Source organism: Opisthocomus hoazin, chromosome 6 (assembly GCF_030867145.1).
Source record: "Opisthocomus hoazin isolate bOpiHoa1 chromosome 6, bOpiHoa1.hap1, whole genome shotgun sequence".
NCBI classification, from domain to species: domain Eukaryota; kingdom Metazoa; phylum Chordata; class Aves; order Opisthocomiformes; family Opisthocomidae; genus Opisthocomus; species Opisthocomus hoazin.
Window position 1 is genome coordinate 29,010,258 of NC_134419.1, and position 22,735 is coordinate 29,032,992.

The 22,735-nt window shown below is 42.3% G+C and overlaps 1 protein-coding gene across 3 annotated transcripts in view; it reads right to left on the reverse strand.

Moving 5' to 3' along the window:
• Positions 1-22,735, reverse strand: part of MTA1 (metastasis associated 1) — an 87,180-nt gene that overhangs the window by 61,695 nt on the left and 2,750 nt on the right. For all 3 annotated transcript variants that reach the window (XM_075422378.1, XM_075422377.1, XM_075422379.1), the window contains exons 2-3: positions 6,024-6,091; positions 3,533-3,626 (exon numbers count right to left, since the gene is read on the reverse strand). In XM_075422378.1, the coding sequence (XP_075278493.1) occupies positions 3,533-3,626; positions 6,024-6,091 (162 nt within the window). The remainder of the gene's footprint in view (positions 1-3,532; positions 3,627-6,023; positions 6,092-22,735) is intronic.

Here is a 22,735-nt window from a genome sequence, read left to right on the forward strand (position 1 = left end):
TGGTTAGAAGGGGGGACACGGGGTCATATTCCTACTGTTGGAAATATTTACTTAATTATATAAGAAACTATATAAGACATTATAGAGAAGCTATATAGGGACAAAATATATAGTCACAGCATCCAACAGTGCTTGAGGAGCAACTTAACTAACTTTCTCACTTCTCTTTCATCAAGTTCCGCCTGGATTTTGTTTGCACACAATATTCCACCTTAAACCACTACGAAGTCTCTGGGCAAGAACACTAAATAGTGTCCTACTGACAAAGCAGGTTCAGTTCAGAAACAGGCAGAGAAATTCCCTAGAATAGTTTGTGAGGTGATTAAAGAGACTTATGAATAAAAAGTGCTAACAACATATGGAAGCCATTATGAGGTTGAAAGATTTATAAGAAAGCCCAGAGAAGCTTTTTATCATATGATAAAAATAGTAAGATCACAGATCAAATCCAAGAATCAGGTTGCACACATCAGGTACCAAATTATAGTCACCAACTACAGAACAAGTTGCTTCAAACTCATTTGTCTTTTTAAAGAGTTATGAGAAAAGACAACGTATCTCAGACTTGTCTGTTTCAGATATCTGATTGATTACACAAGTTAAAGTGCCTTTTTAAAAAAAAAAAAACCAAACTCTGCAACATTCATTTCTCAATCACATTTTTTTCCTTTCTTTATTGCAAGAGAAAAATATTACAGAAATATACATATACTTTTTCCATTTATGTTCTGGCCATATCTTCCCATTATTTGGTTCTCTCACTGCACTGATCTCAACAGTAGGTCTCAAATAAAGGCATCTTAAACAGAAGACTGTGTGAATCCAGAAACGTCTGCAGTCAGAAAGCTCCATTAATCAGCTGAACAAAGGCAGTTAAAAGATCAGCGATGCAGATACGTACATCTACTGCAAATGCACCAAAATGAGGCAACAGGAGACTTTATGGAAATGAACTCAAAGTCAGTGACAGTGTTGAGTATCTGTACTAGAATCTTAACATCCACAAAATTTAATTTCACTATATCATGCAGGATGTAGATATTTTTTTCAAACTGAAGAACTGACAGCTGTCCAAAAGCTCCTTCTTAAGGAGGGAGGAGAGAGTAAAATTAAGAAGCCACACGACAACAAATCTAAATAAATGGAAGTCATTTAGTACCAATTTTATTCTGCACCAGAAAGAAACATGCTGAAAAATACGGTAGTTACTAATGAAATTTACACCAGGAGACAGTCCAGTTGTCTCCGGTGGCTCTATTAATAGGACTGTGCTATAGAAGAATTTTCCTGTCTTTCAAACACACATGAATATGAACAATTAACTACTTGTTTGCACACACCAAAAAAAAAAATCTTAAATTTCTCATCACAAAAAGAAATCAGCCTTTGCAGGTTCAAAGAGCTTTTATATGGGTTCAACTACTTTTCATTTTCATCCTCGGGCATGTGTTTCTTTGAATCATTCCTACCTGCTTCCTTTGCTAAATCTAGTGAAGTGAGACACAGATGAAGGAATCAATAGTCGTGTTGTTTATGGTGAAGCTCCTGTCCAGCTTCAGTATTTTTGGATAAAATGACTACTGCTGCACTGAAGAGATATCAAAAAAGCTTTGCCTGCTACGACAATTCTGCCACACAGCCAAATCTCATCTCAATGTCACATTACTTTTTTCCCAAGGTATGGTTGAACCAGAGGGACTTATTTGGACTTGAATCTACAATAGAAAATATTAAAATTTATCAATAAGGAGCTAGTTTTGCTGCATGTTTTCCCCAATGGCACTACAGCACTGAGAACACAGCAAGACATCATACTCATTGTTAAAATTGAATATCTGATTTAACCAATCCTCATGCAGTATAACTATGTAGATCCATATCACGTATACATCACAGTCTATTCATACATACACCAAGAAGCACATTAAAAGACAATGATGCTTGGCAGCTAAACAGTAATTTTGACATGCCCAGATCTGATTGCTTCTTTTTCATTTGTGTACGTGCCTACAGGAAAGCCATGAATTGATATGGGTGTCCATGCTTTTTGCTAAATTTTAAGCAATCTTAACAGCTACATCTTACATACTAAACTGCTTACAATTAAAAGCGGTTTAGTAACTCCACCTGTTTACTCTTTCTCCGCCTTTGAACATCTCTTGTTTCGGTAACTGTTTTGTTAGTGCTGTATCCATCACCTTGCAGAGAAGGGACAAGAGGGATGCTGAACTGGCAGAGGAAAGTGTAATGAACCTAAACCTACTCCTCACTAGCAACTAGAACAGAGTCAAACAGGCTGGAAGCACCCCAGATGAAGTGCCCAATGTCATGTAACATGCTGCACTGTTTCTCCCCTGGAGATGGACACTCTCTTTGAGAGCCAGCTAGTGCACCACACTCCACCCCTTCTGAGTTTAGAGTGCACTGACCTACCAGCAGCAGCTACTGTGTGCGGGTTTTTGGTTGTTTCTGGGGTGTTTTTGTTTTGGTGTTTTTTTTTTTTTTGAAACTATCTGAATTTTTTTGAAATATCTTACCTTACAGATTTATAGAGGCAAACATCTAACCTATACTGACACGTAACTATATTTTGTATGTACTTTTTAGAATTTAGAACTGTTTTCATAATGGAAAGAGAGCTGTAACACTAAATTTTTTGTTTAGAAATAAGCTTCCATCTCTACTCAGCCAGGTATCTCTTATGTGTCTGGCCTCATTGGCAGAGAAGTACATGCCAACATAAGTTAACACAACATTCTGTAAAATAATAAAAATCAATAAATTAGTTATGCAACACATACATGGAAAAGAGGATGATGTAAAGTAGCATTAACAACCCTCTGAATATTATGATAGTTTAGCTTCATGATTATTTTTTTAGATTAGAAAGTACGATACTCAAAAAAAAACCTGTAGTTTTCAAGTCTCCTCTCAGCCTAGACATAATCTTTTTCCTAACAAAATGACTTGAAGTATTCAAAATAGTGACTGAATGCCCTAAAATTCAGTGCTTTTAAAATGCACTTACTGAGCATGTTCAGACAAAAGCTGTCACTACAAAAATATTACTAATATTGAAGTGTAAAAAGACTTACTGTTAGCCAAGTTTCAAACGGGCCATGTTTCAAGTCGATTTCCTATGACCAGACTATTTGATTTAGTCATAAACAAAGTTTGAGGGTGTTTTTTTTTAAACCTGCTAACCAAACCAAATCATCCATGAGAAGTAATGTATGAGACAGGGAGAATACTTTCACTCATCCCAAAATTTAAGAAGTTCACTCCTATGAAGCAAATAAGATACCTTTATGCAACCTTAACTGAAAACTTCTGTCCTCGAGGTTTTAAAAGGTTTAAGGGGTGAGCAAGAGAGAGAGAAAAGTCAGCCAAAGTAATAATGCAATTTGCTGAAGATGAGTACAGCGAAAGGACATTTACAAAGAGTAATATCGATAATTGTAACCGCAATATCAAAGTTCTGTCCAAGTTTGGCAATTTCGTGTAGAAGCATCTTGAACACAAACAAGCTTACTTGCGTGTTTGTCTGCCAACACAATAAGTGTACTTGATATGTCTCTTCTTCTGTAGAAACATACCACCTTTGCTTCCACATTTCCATTGGCAGTCTGAAACAGGAAAAAAAGAAAACAAATGAGCCCTAAAGAACAGAACTGTATGCACTGAACTAGAAAACTTCATGAACAATTTGGAATTTTGCACAAGAGCTACATAGCATCACCTTTTAGCACCCTCCATGAGATACACTCCAGCTGCACACACATTATCTAACACACAAACTCCGGTCTGATCCATTCCAGGGTAGGGAAACAGAGCTTGGCCCTTCCCTCCTGACTGTTTCTGTGGGATCACCATTTTTGCATTTGCAGATGTCTCAAGGGGTGGGAAAAAATACTTACCTCTAGTTACAATATATTAACAAGCAACTTTGCTACTTTTCAGGTGATGCCTACATTTAGTAGAATTCAAAAGCATCCTTAAAATCCTAATAAAAACAACTGTGAAACAGAGCAACAAAATTCAGGTTCAGGCTGTTCTCCAAACTCTGCAGGACAGTAGGAAAGCAAGAAAGAACCCAGCCATTATTACTTTCACAGAAGAAATCACATAAGGTTTTCTTTCTCTGACAGCACTGGTGAGCTAAACAATGACTAACACAAAAAAGCCATTCCAAAAGGAGATCCGAGAAAGCTGCAGCAGGCAATAAACTCTACCCCTGTGACAATACACAAAAAAGTCTGAATTTTTGAAACGTTTGGAATTTTTCTTTTTCTTCAAACTCTTCAAATGAGGTAGGTGGCAAATGTCCTGTAAGATGGTATCGGCCAAACTGTGAAACTGGCTTTATGCAAACTCTAGGGGAAATACACCTTCAGGTTTGTAACAGCCTCAGCTAACCTACTGTCTCTAAAACAAATCAACAAATAATGAAAATGTAACCGAAAATAATTGTATCCTACTACTGAAGAGTCCCTGAAGACCACAGTGATGACACACAGTTTAAGAAACTAGAATTTCCCTCTGGGAAATCTGCAACAAAGGTAGTGGTCCAGCAATCTGTCCACAAGGAAACACAATAAAAACATGCTGCTTGTTGAGATGTGAATGGAGGAAAAGTTTCATATTTTATAATGCAAATTTTCCTAACAATCAGACAATACATACATGCACAAATACTTCCCCTTGCAGCCTACTAGTTTTTGATACAGACCCTGCAGAATTTCTATCCTTTTCTGTTAAATAATTCAGAAATTTTAAATTTTGCAGAACTAAAATACAAAAGGAGGAGCCATCTTTTTAAAAACACAGCTCCAATGTAGAATTATTTATTTCATTTAATTGCCCAGGCTTTGTTTACACTCAGTGAAAAAAAGGCAACACAGGATATACGATTCATTTCAACCTGAAAGACCCGTTTCAAAGAGTAGGTCAGAGAAATTACGGCTCAAGCAGGAGTTGCACTCAGATGAGAGATCCAGGCTGGAAGTTCTTTTTTCAACAAGTGGGGAAAAATGAAGCGGGAAAAGAACAGTAAAAATCTCTTTCCTAGAAAGTGATTAAGGAATTTGCACCCTGTAACTGATGGCATACAGCTACTGATACCTCATGGCTATGGACCCGCTAAGAACACTTTAGGAACTCTATTATAGTTTCCTTAACGGAATGGAGAAAAGTATTTCTGGAAAAGACCTCCACTAAAAAGACAGGGTTACAAGGATGTTCTAGTCTTCAGATTCTTTACTTGTCATATATTAATAAATATTCTCTTCCAAGTAACTGCCTTAGAAAGATGTGTTTTTCCATCACTGGTGGCCCAAGAAAAAGACCTAATTTTAGTCAGTTAAATTCAAATCCAAACCAGCAATGTTACATTCCTTCTCTATGGGCTGCAGTGGACATGCTGGTATTAAACCTGAGAGAGTGGCTTGTTCAGGACACATCTAACAGCTTCAGAACAGTCTTCCCTACTCAACTAGGTAAAATTTCAGCATCGAGGACTTCAGCTGGCTTCCCACATACCAGCTATCGCGCTTCCATTTTAGACACAATGAAAGTGAAATCTGGCAGACGAAATAATACACTGGCCCAAAGGACAACCAGCAAATATAAAGTCTGAGGAAGCAGGTAATAGCTCCAAACCTTCCTGTTGAGCAAGAGCCTCCCCCAAGAAAGATCAAACTACAGAGCTCTCCATCCTCTAGGCAAACTGTTATTTTATCTTCGTATCACATGTTCCTGGCAGGGAACTGAAGAAATGCAGAAACCTCCTGCCCTACAGATGGGCATACTCACCTTGAGAATGACCTGTCGTTGACACTCAGCCCTTTCATACCAAAGGAGAACAATCTAGCACATCTCAAAGCATTCCAGAAAAATACCAGAATAAGAGTATTTTTAAGCTTCTGATTACCAGAAAACTGCTACAGAATTGTTTTGATTTTAATCAAATCAAACAGGTGATAAATTCAATTAACTTAAAAGATTTGAAGGAAAAATTTGCCTACCTTATTGAGCTCTTCTATTCTTCGTATCAAATACGGGTTGCTTGAAGAATTTTCGAAGTAGACATAATCTGACAAAAAGAAAAAAAGACTCTTTAAAATACAAACTGCTCAGAATCGAATCAAAACCTCACATGTAGACCTGTTAAAGTCACCATACCAAATGCACTTCCTGGCACAAACAGTATTTCAAATGTTCCTGCTAAATCCAGGATTTTAGGCGAGGAAATGCAAAATCCATGCCAGTATAAAAAACATATATTAGAGCAATCGGAAGGCTATAAACTCACTTTGCGGGGGGGAGGGGGGGGTGGGGGAGGGCGGGAATATGGAGCTCTGTTATCAGCCTGGAAAGCAAAGTGTAAGATCTTCCTTCTCTCTCTGTTCAGATTACTTCCACTTTGATCACACTGTTTACTTGCTTCCTCTTCTTTCGTATTGCATTCTTCCGTATAGTTTCATTCTTTTTTTTCCTATCTTACCTTTTCCTCTACTTCCTGATCTTTTACATCTACATTATCCTAGAATACGCTCAACAAAATTCCATATAGTAAGCCAAACAGGTCAGTAATGCTCATATTTCCAAGCAGGAGTCTTATGTTACAGGAAGAAAGTTAGTTATTTACTCAGGGCAGTGCCTTCAAAAAAATGAGAGCAGCATCAAGGAGTGCCATACGAGTAATTTGGTACCACTGAGCTCCAATCTTTAACACTCTTTTTTACAGGTAAGGAAACAGAAGCTCAGGAGTCCCGAATGGATTTGACCTTTCTCTCCCAATCCTCCAAAGGCCAAACCCTAAGCCTTGAATGTGGCAAAAAGAGGGCTGAATTCACCTCCCCGCCGCAGGCACCCACCCTCGGGTGCTGACCTTGCATGCAGATCTAACAACGATTCCTTCCAAGACTATCTACTAAATTTAAGAGGATTTCCCTCCAGATTTCCCAGCTCACCCATAGCCGCAGGCACCCACCCTCGGGTGCTGACCTTGCATGGAGATCTAACAACGATTCCTTCCAAGACTATCTACTAAATTTAAGAGGATTTCCCTCCAGATTTCCCAGCTCACCCATAGCCCCTAGGCAGGACTCAGGCAATCTGCAGGGAACATATTAGCATGGCACTCCACCGCTGAATAGGCGTTTAGTGGTGCCAGCCTATTGTAAATAAGGACAACTACTGAAGCTGTTAGCCTCAATCTGCCCGAAATACTTGTTAAAAGGGCAGTTGATAGCAGAGATACCAAAGGAAGGCAGACATCCCCCCACAGGGCTCCTCAAAAGCTGCACTGTGAGGGTCAGGGAAACACCCGAGCATCCACTCATCACACCCTACAGCAGCCCTTCCAAGTCGCCATGTACCACACCGATTTTTTCAGACTGTGGCTTAGAGCTCTGGTGACCCACCACCAGCCCTGGAGCAAGCAGGTCAAGGTGCTTGCCACAAGAGCCCAGCAGCGAGCGCTGGGCAAGTGACCCAGCAGGTCCTGCAGCCCGCACACAACTCCAGCACCCTGGGGTCCCTTCAGCAGGGCCAAGCTGCCCAAGCAGAGAGCACGGTCACAAGGCAACAATCCCAGGGGTTACAAACCCCCAAAATGGTTTCCAAGCTCTTCTTTCCAAAAAACGTGTCATACACCATGAGTTGCAAAGACACCTTGACAATGGAGTCTCAGGGTGGTCTTAGTTGGAGTGACAAGTGACGAGGTTGCAATGTCAATATGCAAACAGTGCACATCTTGGGTTATTCAACCATACATAGTGCAACCAGGGCTAATAAAGCACAGAAATACTACACCCATTTTTTTATTTCTATGCATTCCATGCTCCAGACCTCTCAGACTGCTCATCAGGTATCTTCACACACACTAACACACATCTGAGCGACTTCTTCCTGACTGCAAGAGTCTGTTCCTCCTAAACATCACTTCCCTGCAGGCTTTCGACTGAAGAACAATCTCACCTAAGGAACTCGGACTGGACATTCGGTTTGTAGAAAAACAAAGTCTGCAGAAATGGTTAAAACACCCAAGTAACCAGATCCCAAATCTCCACCCCCAAGCACCCACTCTGTACAGCGCACCAAATGGGAAACAACAGGCTCAACATCACTCTGACCAACTCTACCAGAAGTCACAACACCAAACAGATCTTTGGCTGCTTCAGCAGTCACAATTGCTGACTGAAATAACGACAACAGGCATTAAGCATTTTACAGATCAGCAAAGAGAAGCCTTTTCTCCCACAGCAGAACCACCTATGCCCTACCAAGGTGCTGCTGCAGTGGAGAACGTGGAAGCTTTGAGGTGCCTCCAAGCTCACTAGCCACCTCTCCAGTCAAGGCTTCATCAGCTGAAGAAAGGACAACTTCTTTCCCTCCATCCCTTTCATTACTCCCAAGACAACCAGCTACCCCTTGCTTCAGGCACTTTGGCTGAGGCTGACGCAAAAATCTTACATTTGCGAACACTGTGACTGAAAATAAAAAATGAAAATTAAAGAAAACATCGATCTCTGTCTTGAAAATACAACTTGTCTTTAATTCCATGGGTTTCATGCGACCATTACAAATCTTTATAGTTCACATAATTTTTCTAACAGCTCTTTTGTGTGCACATATGTGCTAATATTCTCACAGGCACATTTTCTATGTCAAGTGAACATTAACTCAATTTTTTTATGTAACTACAGTTTATTGATTGTAAAATCTGGCATGGATGTAAAGAAAGTTTTAGCACAGATGAATGGTTTACCAAAGAACAGCTCACAGTGGTATCTGACAGTTTTGAACAATAAAACCCTCCAAACACTGTTTTGCTCAGCAGCAGAACATCCCCAAACCCAGACTCTGTGATCAGTAACTGGAAAGGAACCTCGCACAGAACAGCGAACTGCAGACGGCTGGCAGAAAGGCAGAACCCAGGCTGTCCCACCGGATGGTTCAAGAGCTGACACAGGACACACAGTACAGGTGCATACTTAGATCAGTGCTTGATGACTTCATATTGTCACACAAATGCACAGCCCAGTATATCTCATCCATGTTTCAGACTAATCCCACAACTATGCTAAGCATTTCACCAGCAGCTATGCAACTAATGGAGACCTACTGCCCATTACTCAAATTACCTGGAAAAGGGTTTCTTCCTCTCTGCAAGTAATGCAGAGCGCAAGCGCACTGCAAATCACACAAAACAGAATGTATGAGCAGAACAGAAGGGAGGAATTTGCATTTTTCATAGAGATTTTAAATACTTTAACTAAAATTAAAATGCTATCCCTCACAGAGAAATGCTCGAGTTACTCACTGTTCCACATATACTTAAAATTTCCCTTGTACAATAAGCCACTCCCCAAACTGATGCTTTAGCAGGCAAGAACGCTCCTCTTAAAATTGTTCCACAAGCAACACCACCAGTGAAGGCTGGTTTCCTACACACCGGGTTTAAAGGAGGTGCAGCACGATGCTCCATTGACCCCTACAAAACACCTCCTCGCCCCCTGAGCAGCGCGTCCCCTTCATCTCCAGCTTCCTTCCACACCGTGGAAGTGCATCCTCCTCAGACTGCCTACCCAACTAATACTATTCCCAGTTTGCTTTCAGGACAGCAGCTACAACTGCACACACGCACACATTGGATAAGAGAAACCCTCTGCAGGCTGCCAGCAACCCAGCTGTCAATGGGAGACATCCTGTAGGTGCACAACTGTCAGTCTCCGTGCCCTGGGCTGAAAGAGGATGGGGAAAGAGACAAAATTAACTAACCTCTAAACAGGAAGATATGCATCTTGGCTCCTACCACAGAACAGGAAGGAAAGAGTAGACTAAAACAAAAAAATAAAGTCTAAGGATGGAAAAGAAGAGCTTGACAGCAAGCGAAACAAGTCAGACTCTTCAAACACAACAGTCTGCCTGTCCTTGCTGATTTACTGGCTTTCCTGCTCACAGGGCTGAAAGGACCAGCCTACCCGCTCTGCAGCCCATGCACGCAGCACAGCTCCTTACCAGCAACAACCGCCGTAAACACACGGAGCTCACCCCCTACCACCCAACCACCTGAACGAAGGTTGGAGGTTCAATCCCATACCTTCACAACAGCTTGCAGCTTAAACTCGCAACCCCTGAATTAATCAGCCATGCACTCACACCACGATGACAATTAACAGCATCACTCATGCACGTTACAGAATTCTCTATGATCAGGCTAAGGCAATGACTAAGGAGTGTGGCAATACCACAAGACGGCAAGAACCATCCTGCGTATCACCACCTTCTGACACAAACTCAACATTTCTTTCTTCCTCTTGCCTGTACTGTTATAGAGCAGAAGTACCTGCATAGGTCAATCTACCCAAAAAGCCTATCCTGTAACTTTTTTTTCCTGAAGCCGAGAACAGACACAACTTAGTAGAAAATACTGCTGTATTACACAGGTACTAAACTGCTGTCACACAGAGACAAACACACTTGCAACAGTACAGCAGCTAAAGCTAGAATGACAGCCCTACAGACCACAGAAGATGGAGATTTTCCACAAAGGCAGTAAAATCATTGTTCTCAACTAGCAATAAACACAGCAGACTTTCTTTTTGCTCTCATACACTTTTAAGACATTATTCTAAGATTATCTTCTCCCTCTGCCCTCTTCATGTTAGCTGTTGGTTAAGTCTACATCAGCCCAGGGAAAAGAAAATCAGGAGAGGGTACCACAAAAGAAAGAACACATATTGTCTAGAGGTCATATATTTATAAGATTAGACATGTCTGACCTACCTAATAACCTTATGGGCTTTTAGGTGATCAAGTTGCAAAAATGCCCAGAAGTATTTTTATCCTTCCCAACTTGCATTTGCCTTTCAGGCTACAAGCGCCTTCCGAGGACTGACCTCGCTGACTGCTCCCTACCTCCGGAAAAGTCTCACACGCTGCGTACTGCATCAGCGTACAGATGTACCCAGGACACGAAGGAGGCTGAAGCCTTCCTCTTCCCACACACTACCGCTATACAATGTGCATTTCCAGACACGTGATAAAGAAGTAACTTCACAGTTGCAAATATTTCCCCTGCCCAATCCACAAAGCTGCTGCCCTGAATTAAAGATGAGCATCAAGAGAGTGCATAAACTTACGATGACCTGCTTACTTTATGACTTCTTTTACAGGAAATCTATGCCTCCTCATACTCTGAATTTCCAATTCAATTCTAGGCCAGTTTCTTTTGGTAAGCTCCAGTGTTCAAATTATTCAGCAGCTTGGTCCTGAAACTGTCAATCACTTTACACTTTGGATAATACAATCCCTCCTGGTCTACATTCTCATGAAAGAGGATGCTGGAGAGGCTAATGTTGCTTTCAGCCTAAAAGTCAAGCAATCTCACCTGGCAGAGCCCAGGTCCCATTTTGGCTGTTCAAAAAACAGCGTCACTTACAGCAATCACCTGACGAAATGTTTAGTTACAGAACAGACAGAGTTTCAATAGAGAAAGCCTTACCAGCGCAATATTTTCATTACCAGAAAAGCAAATCTGAAATAGTTCCTGTTGCTAAAAGAATTATGAAGTCCTATGCACCTAGCAGGATACACGAACCAGGTATTTAATGTCTTTCACAGATCAACAAAGTTATTAAAGATATACTGTCAGCACAATTTCATTTCATATTTACTAGACAGCAGCGTTTGTCGCTACTGCATGCACAGGAGACGTTGCCTCATCCTCAGCCTGCTGTGCTATGGGCAACACCACTACTACTGCTCAACTCCCTAACACAGGGGTGGAAATGGAGCAACAACCCAGGCACACAAGCATCTGAAATACCTATAGTCATCTAGCGAGGGACATGGCAAAAGCAAGCACTAATTCCTGCAGAAATCTCCACTCCATACTGTTAACAGCAAACCGTTACTACATTTAGTAATGATAGGTTGAGGTACCCCAGTTAAATCAAGCTAACTTTGCTCTTCCGAGCAAGTGACCAAGTCAAAAGGCTTGAGAGGCTAGAGATCAAAACAAATAAACCTTGACTGAAATCTTTAACCAAGATAGAGGTCTCAAAAGGAACCATGCTCATGAGAAGAATCCACTACTCGCATAACATGCTCTCAAGATTAGCTGCCTGGTCTCAACAAAAAACCTTAGCTACAACAAAACAGGGAAAAATAACCGAAGCAACATATTTTCACTGCTAAAGCAGAGAGTCTGGTTCTCCGCAATCGATCAAGATTAACACACCACTGCACCACTTCCTTAAGCCCAAAATATCTAGGAAGTTTACTGCAGGCAAGTTAGCAATGACAAGCTGACTTGGTGCATGCACATCCATCCAGAACAGTGACTATCCCATCTCTCAACACGCAGTGAAAACAGTCCCAAGTCAGGTAACAACAGACAAGGCTTCCTTCAGCAAGGAAGGCAGCCACCCTCAAGAGCTATCGGTCACAGGACCCAGCAGGCTCTGGCAGTCAGTCAAATGTTTTAGGTCACCATCAGGTCTACAGACATCGCAAACTCTGTCCAATGAGGGTGGGATGGTTCCACGTGCAAGCAAAGCGATCCACAGCCAAATTCTCCTGATGTACTTAGAGCTTCTCAGACTGGAGCCAGAAAAGATTCTTAAAGGAACTGTTGCAGCCCTACCCTTCCCTTTACGATTTCCTCCTTCAGCCTGGCAGTAAATAGTCTTCACTTGGGAGTTTCTACAGCGTGACTCCTCTGCTAGCTCCCATAGCTTTCCAGGTTCAGTAGATGTTGAGAGTTGGCCTAGGCAGGGAGTTATACGAGCACACTCCCTCCATAGTTATGTCTAGTTAATTACACACTGAAATTATATGTATGGAAAAATCTTAATTTACAATGCTGTTTTGTAATTATGTAAAATGTTTGTTTCTCCTAAGAGACCAGCCCTTACAATGGAACGTTGCTTTTATCCTCCTGGAGGGCGTGCAGACAGTATAACAAGGGTGCGTGTACAATCCTGAGCCTACAGGGACATACTGGGAAGACAACATCCTAGATATTAAAAACCAAATACATCATAACAACATCCATGTGCCAAGTACTTTAGTGGTGAGCAAACACACAGCCTCTCCACATTCTATCAGCTCATATAATATACTATAAAACCTCTAAAAAAGCCAAATTTATAGATATCTGTATACAAGGATATGCAGCACGTTCAGCTCAACTTCCCCTTTCCAACCCTTCTCCAAGAAAAACAACATGACTTGAAAGAAGGCTGGAGCTCTAAAATGAAGAGTCCGGATACATGCAAGGAAAAGACAACTCAAGTTTCATTTAATAAACCAAAGCCTCTATAATGACAATCAAATTCCAAGCATGCATCTACACACACACGCCCGCAGAAGCACAGCTCAAGACTGCTTTGTACTAAAGGAAGTTCTGCCTCATGTATTCAAAACGTATGGCAGCCGTCCATGTTCTCAAGTTTCATACCAGCTTCTACTCTTATTTTCAATAACACAGTACAAAACGTCATTCCAGCACCCAGCAGAGAGAAGGTAAAAAAAGTGGCAAATTCATAAATATACAAGTGAGAAACCCATATACTTTTTGCCAAGTCCCCATGAAACACGCACACGTACGAAAATGGGTAGAACCGGATAATCAGTGCAAATATCAATACCTTATTTTATCATAATTTAATATCACACTTCCACTCAGAGTCAGCATGCTTGTAAGAAACAGGCAGTGATTTTCCTGAGTTTGTTAATTCATCTTTTTCTAATGGCTACGCTCTTATTTCTAAAGGTGGATTGCCCTGGAGAACGCGATCAAAGCCACGAACATAAAAAAGCAGGAATAGCTTTTTATCTCTTCACCTTAAAAATTCCCAAACCGTAAAGTGATAAGAAACAAGGATTATCTACACATTCATATGGTAAACGAAATGTTCCCATTACATCTTCTTCCAAACGTGCAGAACTTGTATCTAGAAAGGCACAGCCAAAATAACTTGGCTGTTTTAAGATGAAACCTACACACCAGTTTTTCTGACTTGTCTCCAAAAGTCCAGGTTCAATACTCCCCAAGCTGTAACCCTAAAGTAGAAGCAATTCATGGCAAAGTCCATGTAACAGGACTACGGATTATGCACACACCTATAAAAAAGCTGATATAATCTTTTATCGGTGCAAGCTCTTCTCATGTAGTTAGATACGCTACAAAAACAAACAAACAAACAAACAAAAACCAAAAAATACCCAAAACCAAACCTCTGAAGGACCTGTAATGGTTACAAACAAAAACTCAAATATCTACCACACAGAACACTACTCAAACTGAGAAATATCCCCTATCTTCCTGAAGCAAAAAACCCATCTAAGTTAATAACATGCAATTTACTTGGACAAACTAATGGTTGCTCGATTCAGTTCAAATTCTGAAACATTAAGGGATCTGGAACTGTCCAAAGGTCTTCTGTCCTTTGTTTTCTACCATGTCAAAGTGGGAAAGAAAAATTCCTGTCCAGCTATCTCATATCATTTTTCTGCCTAAGTCTTAGCGAAACAAGGTTTATGCAACTCCATTATCCATGCATTAGTTCTTCCCTATTAACTCCTGAACCCTTGGTGTGATTTAAAACATTTCACAGAGGCACAGAAGTCTCAAAGATAATTACGTTCTGAGCACTGTTCCCTATCTTAAAAACATAGATACTGAAACTACAAGAGAAAGCGAAAAAGGTAAGGCAGACAATTGAAGATAGGAAATGGTTCCCATTGCAGAAACAATTAACAGTTTTAAAGCAAATCACTGGAGATTCCGCAGTGAATTTGGGGGAATTATCAAAAACGCTTGCTTCCTTACACACTTCCCAACACCTCTATCGTCAGTGCTGTTCAAGGCAGGTCCTGGGCTTGATTAACTCCTGATCTGATTCGTTATGACCAAGTGTGTTCCCAAACATTTACCCTCTGTGTCGGGGAGAAAGGCAGGTATTCCACCTAGCAGCAACAATCTGGAGACTCAAGGTTTTGTCTGTGGGCAAGTCACAGGACTCATCCACATGGTAGCTCTCCCAGCAAAAGCTGCAAAATTACAAAGAAATGGGAGCAGAAGAACGTGAAGAACCACCTCACGGAAGAAAGAACACAAATTTCAGATAAAGTATACATCCTCCTTTCTGTTCCTCACAGCACTGTTGGCTGTTTTCAGTTGCAGCAGATCTGTGGAAAAAACCAGAGGACAGCAATCTGCTGGTACTGGTGAAAAAGAGGTTACGGGTGTCAGCTGTACTTCATGGGTCACTCTTCTTATCTAAGAACTACGCCGCGCTGAAGTAACTGCTACTAGGGATGCCAGCTTAAAGGTAAAGTCGGGAGACTGTGTACAGACAAGACTCGAAAAGAGAATTTGTGAGAAACCTAGAAATAAAATAAAGCTTCCAAAGTACTACCCTGAGGATGAAGCAGCAATCCTGCTGCTAGAAATCAATTATATAGCAATACAAGGAAACCAATTTCAATTAATCCACTCCCAATATCCCAGCCGTAACTGAGGCACATCTGCATGTGGTGCTGACCTTTGAGGTTAACCAAGTCAACTCCCTCCAGCTTCCTGCAGGACAAGCATACACTAAGTATTCCTGGAGAACCGCTTTTTTATTCTCTGCTTTACATGACATATCTAAGCATGGTTCGAAGTCCTCTGGACACAAAGCCTCTTCTGCCACTTCAGTTCCCAAAGATGTAGCTATACCAACATTTTCGGCAGTAGAAAAGTTGCGAGCCTATGTCATTTCAGCTGCGCCAGTACAGCTTTTTGTGGGGCAATACCATGAACCAGCTCATGAAAACAGTCCAGGCTTAAAAAAAAGAAAAACCTTTCACCAAAGGTGGGTTATACAGGAAGACCAAGATGGTCTAATTTACAGAAGAGCCAGAGCAATACTTGAGCAGATGGAGACACTAGCAAGAACAGAACTCCTTAAATCATGGGGGAGTATTGGGGGGGGGGGGGGGGGGTGTGCACAGAAGAGGAATATCCTGAAACTGCACCCTAACAATCTTCTCTAGCACCCAAGAGAACAGCCTGTTCCATTGAATTCTCATCGCTAAGGACAGATAAGCAACATTATTTTTCAAAAGATAATTAGGCAGCACGGAAGATGGCAAAAAAATCAGCTTCATGTTCCCTGCAAGTATCTCAAGAGTTTTAAAACAAGAACCTCTGAAGTACTCAGAAACCAAGTTTGGTATCACCCTCAAGAAACAAACAAAACAACAACAATAAAAAAGTTCTGGGTTTTGTTTGGGTTTAGTTGTTTAAGAGCAATGTTTGACTTCAGTTAGTCAACATGAATTAATTGCTTAGGCCATGGTATGACAGTATATTCAGTCCAGGAGTAGGGGTTTCAGTGCCAGACCAAACCACCATGGCCTCACAATGTAACACACGGATGAAGTATAAACTCCTGCCATAGTTTTGCAGATGTTTGTTCAAACAAAGAGTGCCAGTGAAGCTGATTCATCCCCCGCCCTCTCATACCACCCCCTCAAGTTGTGACAGTTTCTCCTTGGACGGGAGGAGGCAGGCACACATATGGTAAACCTGATTAGGAACTCACCCAGGTCAAAAAATTGTCTCCAAACCCAACCAATTCCCTGACCTGCTTCGCTGCAGAGGCACACCGAGCTGTGGAAGCCCAGCTAAGGAAACATCCACATAAACGGTCTCACTTGGCTGGTTCAAATTTGCTCAGATGTTGACAACTTAACTCTGTAAGGACAAGCTCTGCGCTAAATCAGGAATCATCTGCTCACACCACACTAACTTTATGCTTGGTCAAGTGTCGTCTATCCTCCTATGTCTTGCATAATAAAAGCATAAAGTCCCTGAATTAACCAGAGCACATCATGTGCAATTTAACAGAAACATTACCATGGGCCGCATCTGACACAGTTCATGATTGGTGATCTGGCAACGTACAGAACCAGAGCTGTGAAATCCCAGGTGCCACATAGACTAAACAGCTTGCAAGCAGCACAGGTGCAAAAGACTCGAGAAGCCTACATTTTTTCTTTCGCTTACAAGCTCACTTGAAGCTGCCAACTAACTTCTTTGCTTTGCTTCATTGATCAATGTCAAGTAAAAACTCTCAGGAACACTCCTCCTTCCTAAAGAGGATCCAGCCAAAGAGCTGGAAAAGGAGACTGTGTGCATGGTTCCTTCAGGGCTATGCTACAGGTCTGAAAGCTTCACCAGTCCTTCATAGGTCCTTCCTCCGAAAGTGATGCATCTGCCTCTTCACGTACTCCAGAAAGCAGAAATTGAGCTTTAGCTAGGAGTGATACACCAAAACCAAACAGGTTTAATTCTCCCGAAGACCATAAAGAAAACCTAATTCTTCAAGACTTAAGCCTTCCCTTATGGCTGAAGGGGATAACAAACTGAGGAAGTCTTCATGTTTCTCACTAGACACCCTACTCACACTCACACCCCACAGGCAATGGGGATGTACGTAAAGGTAAAGGATGAGTCCCCACACTGGCAGTGAACTGATGACCCAAGCTATGGATCAGGAGCTTTGCTTGAGGGGACTCCCCTGCTGAGTCAGGCCTAGGTCTCACCCAACCCATCAGAGCTTATAAATAAACACAAAAACCTTTCATGGAGGTCAAGCTGAAATTTCTAGGTTTTTTTTGTGAAGCAAACACGGAAATCAGAAGTACACAGGCTATTGTCTTTACAGGCTGAATTCTTTGCTGAGATAAGAATGGTTTCCATGCATCTTGAGGCATCAAATAGTGTTCAATCCACTAAGAATCACCCAAAAAAACCCTAGCGTGCAAGACACGCAGGAGCAGCATGGGAGAGAAGACAAGGCGTTTCCTGAAGCTTCTAAAGAGAATGAACATGTTCTTCCTTAAATTCATCTGAGATTTTACAGTATATTTAAAGAAAATTTGTTAAATATATGCACATAAAAAGGTTGCCAGATAAATTTAAAGCTTAAGTTTTGTTATGCTTGAACATTCAGCACCAATCCCGAGAACCTCCTAACGTATTGACTTCCAGAAACAGCGTATCCCATTTCTCACTGGACATGAGAAACTTGCCATCTGCAATGGACAATAAATTATTCATCTAAGCACCAGGGTTCAACCCCCTTTGAACTGTGGCATAACAAAGTTCCTTTTAAAAAGAAAGTTGTCTTTTATACTGTGAAAAATTCCTCGATGCCTTTCCCTACTGCAACGCTTTCTTACACATTAAATAATTGCAGCAGAAACTTCTTAGTTCTTGTTAACAACAGACAGTCCAACAGACCAAATTTGGTTTTACAAGTAAAGAAGAGAGAAGGAATCATACCAGACTTTAAAAAAAACACTTTGAAGCAGGGCCTCTTTGTATATTAGATCTACAGCAGAGGGCTCCAACATACTGAAGGCCTAGAACCGTAATACCTTGCAAGAGCACCTTTCCCCCCAGTTCTAGTTATCTAAACCTCACGGGGAAACTCAGACAAAGCAGCTGAAGGGCTTGGTCAGTTACCTGGCTGGGGATCTCAAAAAATAATGATCTCACAAAGCAATAAGACACAGCGTAAAAACTCCTTCCTTGGTGCAGAAGTAACACTGGCTTAACAGATTACTTGTTGCCAGAAGGCGTGCAGAACTACGAGCGGTGACCTCCAACAGTTCACACCCCTGCTTTCAAGCAACCCTAGACTGCTCAGGAGTAGTTTATAAATCAAAGTAAACACAGTAACAGCAACCACCTTATTCTCATCTTAGTGGGGAGAGCTTAAGTACTCTTTATTTATTTAAAGTTAGGATGTTTAAACATCAAAAGTTACTTGAAAAACAACAACTAGATGCAAGTGAAAGGAAAATTTCTTACACTCACCCAAAATCTCACTAGTTAAACAAAAGGAGATACTTCAAGAGTTTAAAAGGGCCACAAAAATGATGAGAGGCCTGGAACACCTCTCCTATGAGGAAAGGCTGAGGGTTGGGGCTGTTCAGCCTGTGGAAGATAAGGCTCCGCGGAGACCTTACGGCAGCTTTTCAGTACTTAAAGAAAAGATGGGGACAAACATTTTCACAGGGCCTGTTGCAACAGGACAAGGGGTAATGGTTTGAAACTAAAAGAGGGTAGATTTAGACCAGATATAAGGAAGTCATTTTTTACAGTGAGGGTGGTGAAACATTGGCACAGGTTGCCCAGAGAGATGGTAGATACCCCATCCCTGGGAACATTCAAGGCCAGGCTGGATGGGGCTATGAGCAACCTGATGTAGTCGAAGATGTCCTGCTCACGGCAGGGGGGTTGGAACTAGATGACCGTTAAAGGTCCCTTCCAACCCAAACCATTGTGCGATTCTATGAAAGTCCCTCTTCCACCATTTCTTATTAAGTGTCTCTTATTCACCATCACTGGAAGGCAAAACGCACAAACACGACCGAGGGGCTCTGAGGGAACAGCACGCAGGCACTCCCGAGGGGCAGCTCGGCCACCCACCAAACCACCAACCAGCCCCTGGCACGAGCCAGCCGTGCCCCCCAGCCCAGCCTCCTGGCAGGCCCCAGCCCAGGAACTGCTTCAGCTCGCTAACCCAGAAAACCGTCCCCATCGCTGTGCTGGCTTTCTAACAGGCCAGGAACACCAACCCAGCCAAAGAGGCAGCCAAGAAAAAGGAGAAGAGGCAACAGGTAAGCACCACCCTGCCGGGGACAAGGAGGGGGGAAGCCAGATGGCAGAAGCAAACTCAGTACTTTCACTCCATTTTGCCAGCTGCAGACAACTTTACGGTTATTACAAATCCACGGAGTGTGTACTGACAGAACCCTTACTGGTCTAGCCCCTAAACACAGCTAAGTCAGCTCACAACACACTCTCCCACCACATAATGTTTCTCAGTTAAAGGCTAATGAACACTGAAGCAGTCCAATATGGGGGAGACGGGGAAGGAAAGGAAGGCTGTAAAACACAAGATGATAAACTCTCGCATAACCAGAAACAATGAAAGGAAAAGATGAAGAAACCCACTGCCTGGCTGTTGCTGGAAGGTGATAAGCTAGAAGCTGCCCTATATTTGTTAGGGCAAATGACCGCAGAAACCTATTTGTAAGTTGCAAGAATAAACTCTCATTTTTATTATCTTTACTGGTTGTTTAATACCTCTCTCCACTACATGCACTCTCAGCTCAAATTATCTTCAAACACTCCACTTCAGCTAAAAGTTAATAAAGAAAAAAAAAACCCCAAACAAAAAAAAACCCACAGTAACTCCTCCTGCAAAATACATACACCCTGATAACCCAGCAAGGGGACAGGAGAGGGTTCACACATGCACCTGTAGTCAAATTATCTGAATTACATGCTCCAGATCCAGACTCAACACGTTTCTGTGCAAGCTTCCTTACAAGCTCTGTACTTTGGTTCTTTACTGGGAAAAGCACAGAAAATTGTTATTGACATCATTGCGATGTGAAGAGGACCAATGCACCCATCTCCTCACAGCTCGCCCACAGCAGTACAGATGTCAGGAGTTGAATGCTGCCAGGAGACTCTGGATGCCAACCAGGGGTATGTAACGGGATGGGGGCAGGTCAAACCACGGTCCCCAGACACGCATTAATAACACCCAATAATAACAGAGCGATGATGTCATGCTGCCATTCTTAAAAACTTTGGGGATGGCTACACTGAAATGAGAAGTATGACTGCAGCACAGAGAGGCGCACCAATACCAGGTCTAATCTAGCGAGCGAGAATAACCCCACCAACTCAGCTGCAGACCTTCAGTCTCCAGCACACTGGAATAAAGCTGCCGGGAATCCTAGGTGCCCACACCAGGCGCTGTGGGGCCATACTGGGACTTAAACGTGTTAGATGCAGCTAGCACATACGTGCCTGACTGACTTGTGGTTGTATCTCCCCGTGCCATTCAAACGCACCTTAAATGTACCACAGACTCAAAAGCAGTGCTAATTTTGTAGCCTAGCACGCTCCCACCCAAGAAGGTAACTCTTAAAAGCTGAGAACATGTAAAAGGCTTTTCATCTAAAAGCATAAACTGACATTTGCCTCAGCCAAGGTGTTGGCTTCAGTCGTTCTTCCTCCATCCTTCCTCTCCTTTCTTTCCCCATCCTCTTGTTCCCAGCCCTCCCACTGAGCCCATTCAGCTGTTCACACAGTCCCACGGTGAACCAGATTGGGTAGCTGATGCAGATTAAAAATAATCCAGGAAAAAACAAAGAGTGAGGAGGAGGGAAGGTGGAAAAATTTAACTTCTTCAAATCAGTGCAAGATAGAAACGCAAAAATCGTTGTCTCACTGCATCAAGGGAACGCCAGAGGAGCACAAACCTGCAGTGGAGCCCAATCAATCACCACCACTGGAGAAATACTTGTCATACTACAGTTAAACTCTCCTGGAGAAGGTGGAGACAGAATAGCTGTTGGAAAGTCTCTTGATACCAGGATGACCTGTTCTCTTCTAGGCAGCTGACACAGCACTCTCCTGAAAGCTGAGCCTGGCGCTAGCTAGAACAATGAACATCTCTCTCCCACATGCATTTTTTCATCAGAGGCCCCAAATTCCAGCTCAGAGGTCCCAAGCTTCTTGGATCTGGTGTTTAATCCAACATTCCCATACGGTTTGTGATCGTGCAGGCTGCCAGTTCGCTCAATGAAGCGGCAGGCCAGCCCACCGTGACTCCTTCCAAGCAAAAGCAGCCCACTCTCGTAATGCTGCCATTTGTTTCATGGCTGTGTGGCAAATGTTGAGAAAAATCTTCACTTTTGCTACACTGGAAGCAGGTGATTCCATGATTTCCTTCTGGACAATGAGCAACATCCCATATTTCATTCTGGAATTTAATACCCTGGCATCTTCTCTACACACTTAAAAAGTTTCATATCCCTTGTAAACCATGGTAGCTTATGAGAGTCCCATTTGTACTGGCAACCAACTGCCCTCCATCAGAAATGTACCAGTAGAAACTTGGCAGGAACCAGGGGAACCAGTTGCTTTCTCCAAGCAACTCAATGCCACCAGTCAACTTACCCACAGAGTCTCACAACCGCTCAAGTGGCAGCTCCTAGCCCCCTCAGCATGCTCATTCTGCTACACAACGCGGAGGAGAAGACTCACAGGCCACCTTCAGCCCCCACAGTGCAGGCTCATCAGCTCCTCTACACAGGAACTATTGCTCGTCAACGTTAAAAGAGAGCAAGACATTTCATGTCCTCTGGAAGAGCTGTCAACTACGTGTTTAAAATCAGTTTTTATCAGAGAAGTGCAATCCACCTACTGCTTGCTGAAAACAAAAATTCACAGCATTTCATGATTAGGCTAAAACTGATCACTGTCCTCTCCTGAGTCAACGTATACTTCGAGGAGCACTATTGATCTATAGCAAACAAGCTGCTTTTGGTAGCTGTTAGGTTCAGTAGCCACAAGAATAACAGATTATCTGCCCAATGTTTGTCTTCCAGTGGGAAGTTTATTAAATGACTATGCACAAATCCCTTTCAGGATTTAATCCTGCCCTGGAGTTCACACTCAGCTTCAGCGCACAAAACCATTAGTGGGAGATACCAGCACCAGAGCTCAGAAACAATTCAGCAACACAAACTCCTCCAGCTCAGGCTGAACAGAGCGCTCATACAGAAACAGCTGCATCCATCCATATGTTGAATTTGGTAATATGTCAAATCAAGACTTCATCCATATGTACAATAACGAAGCGCT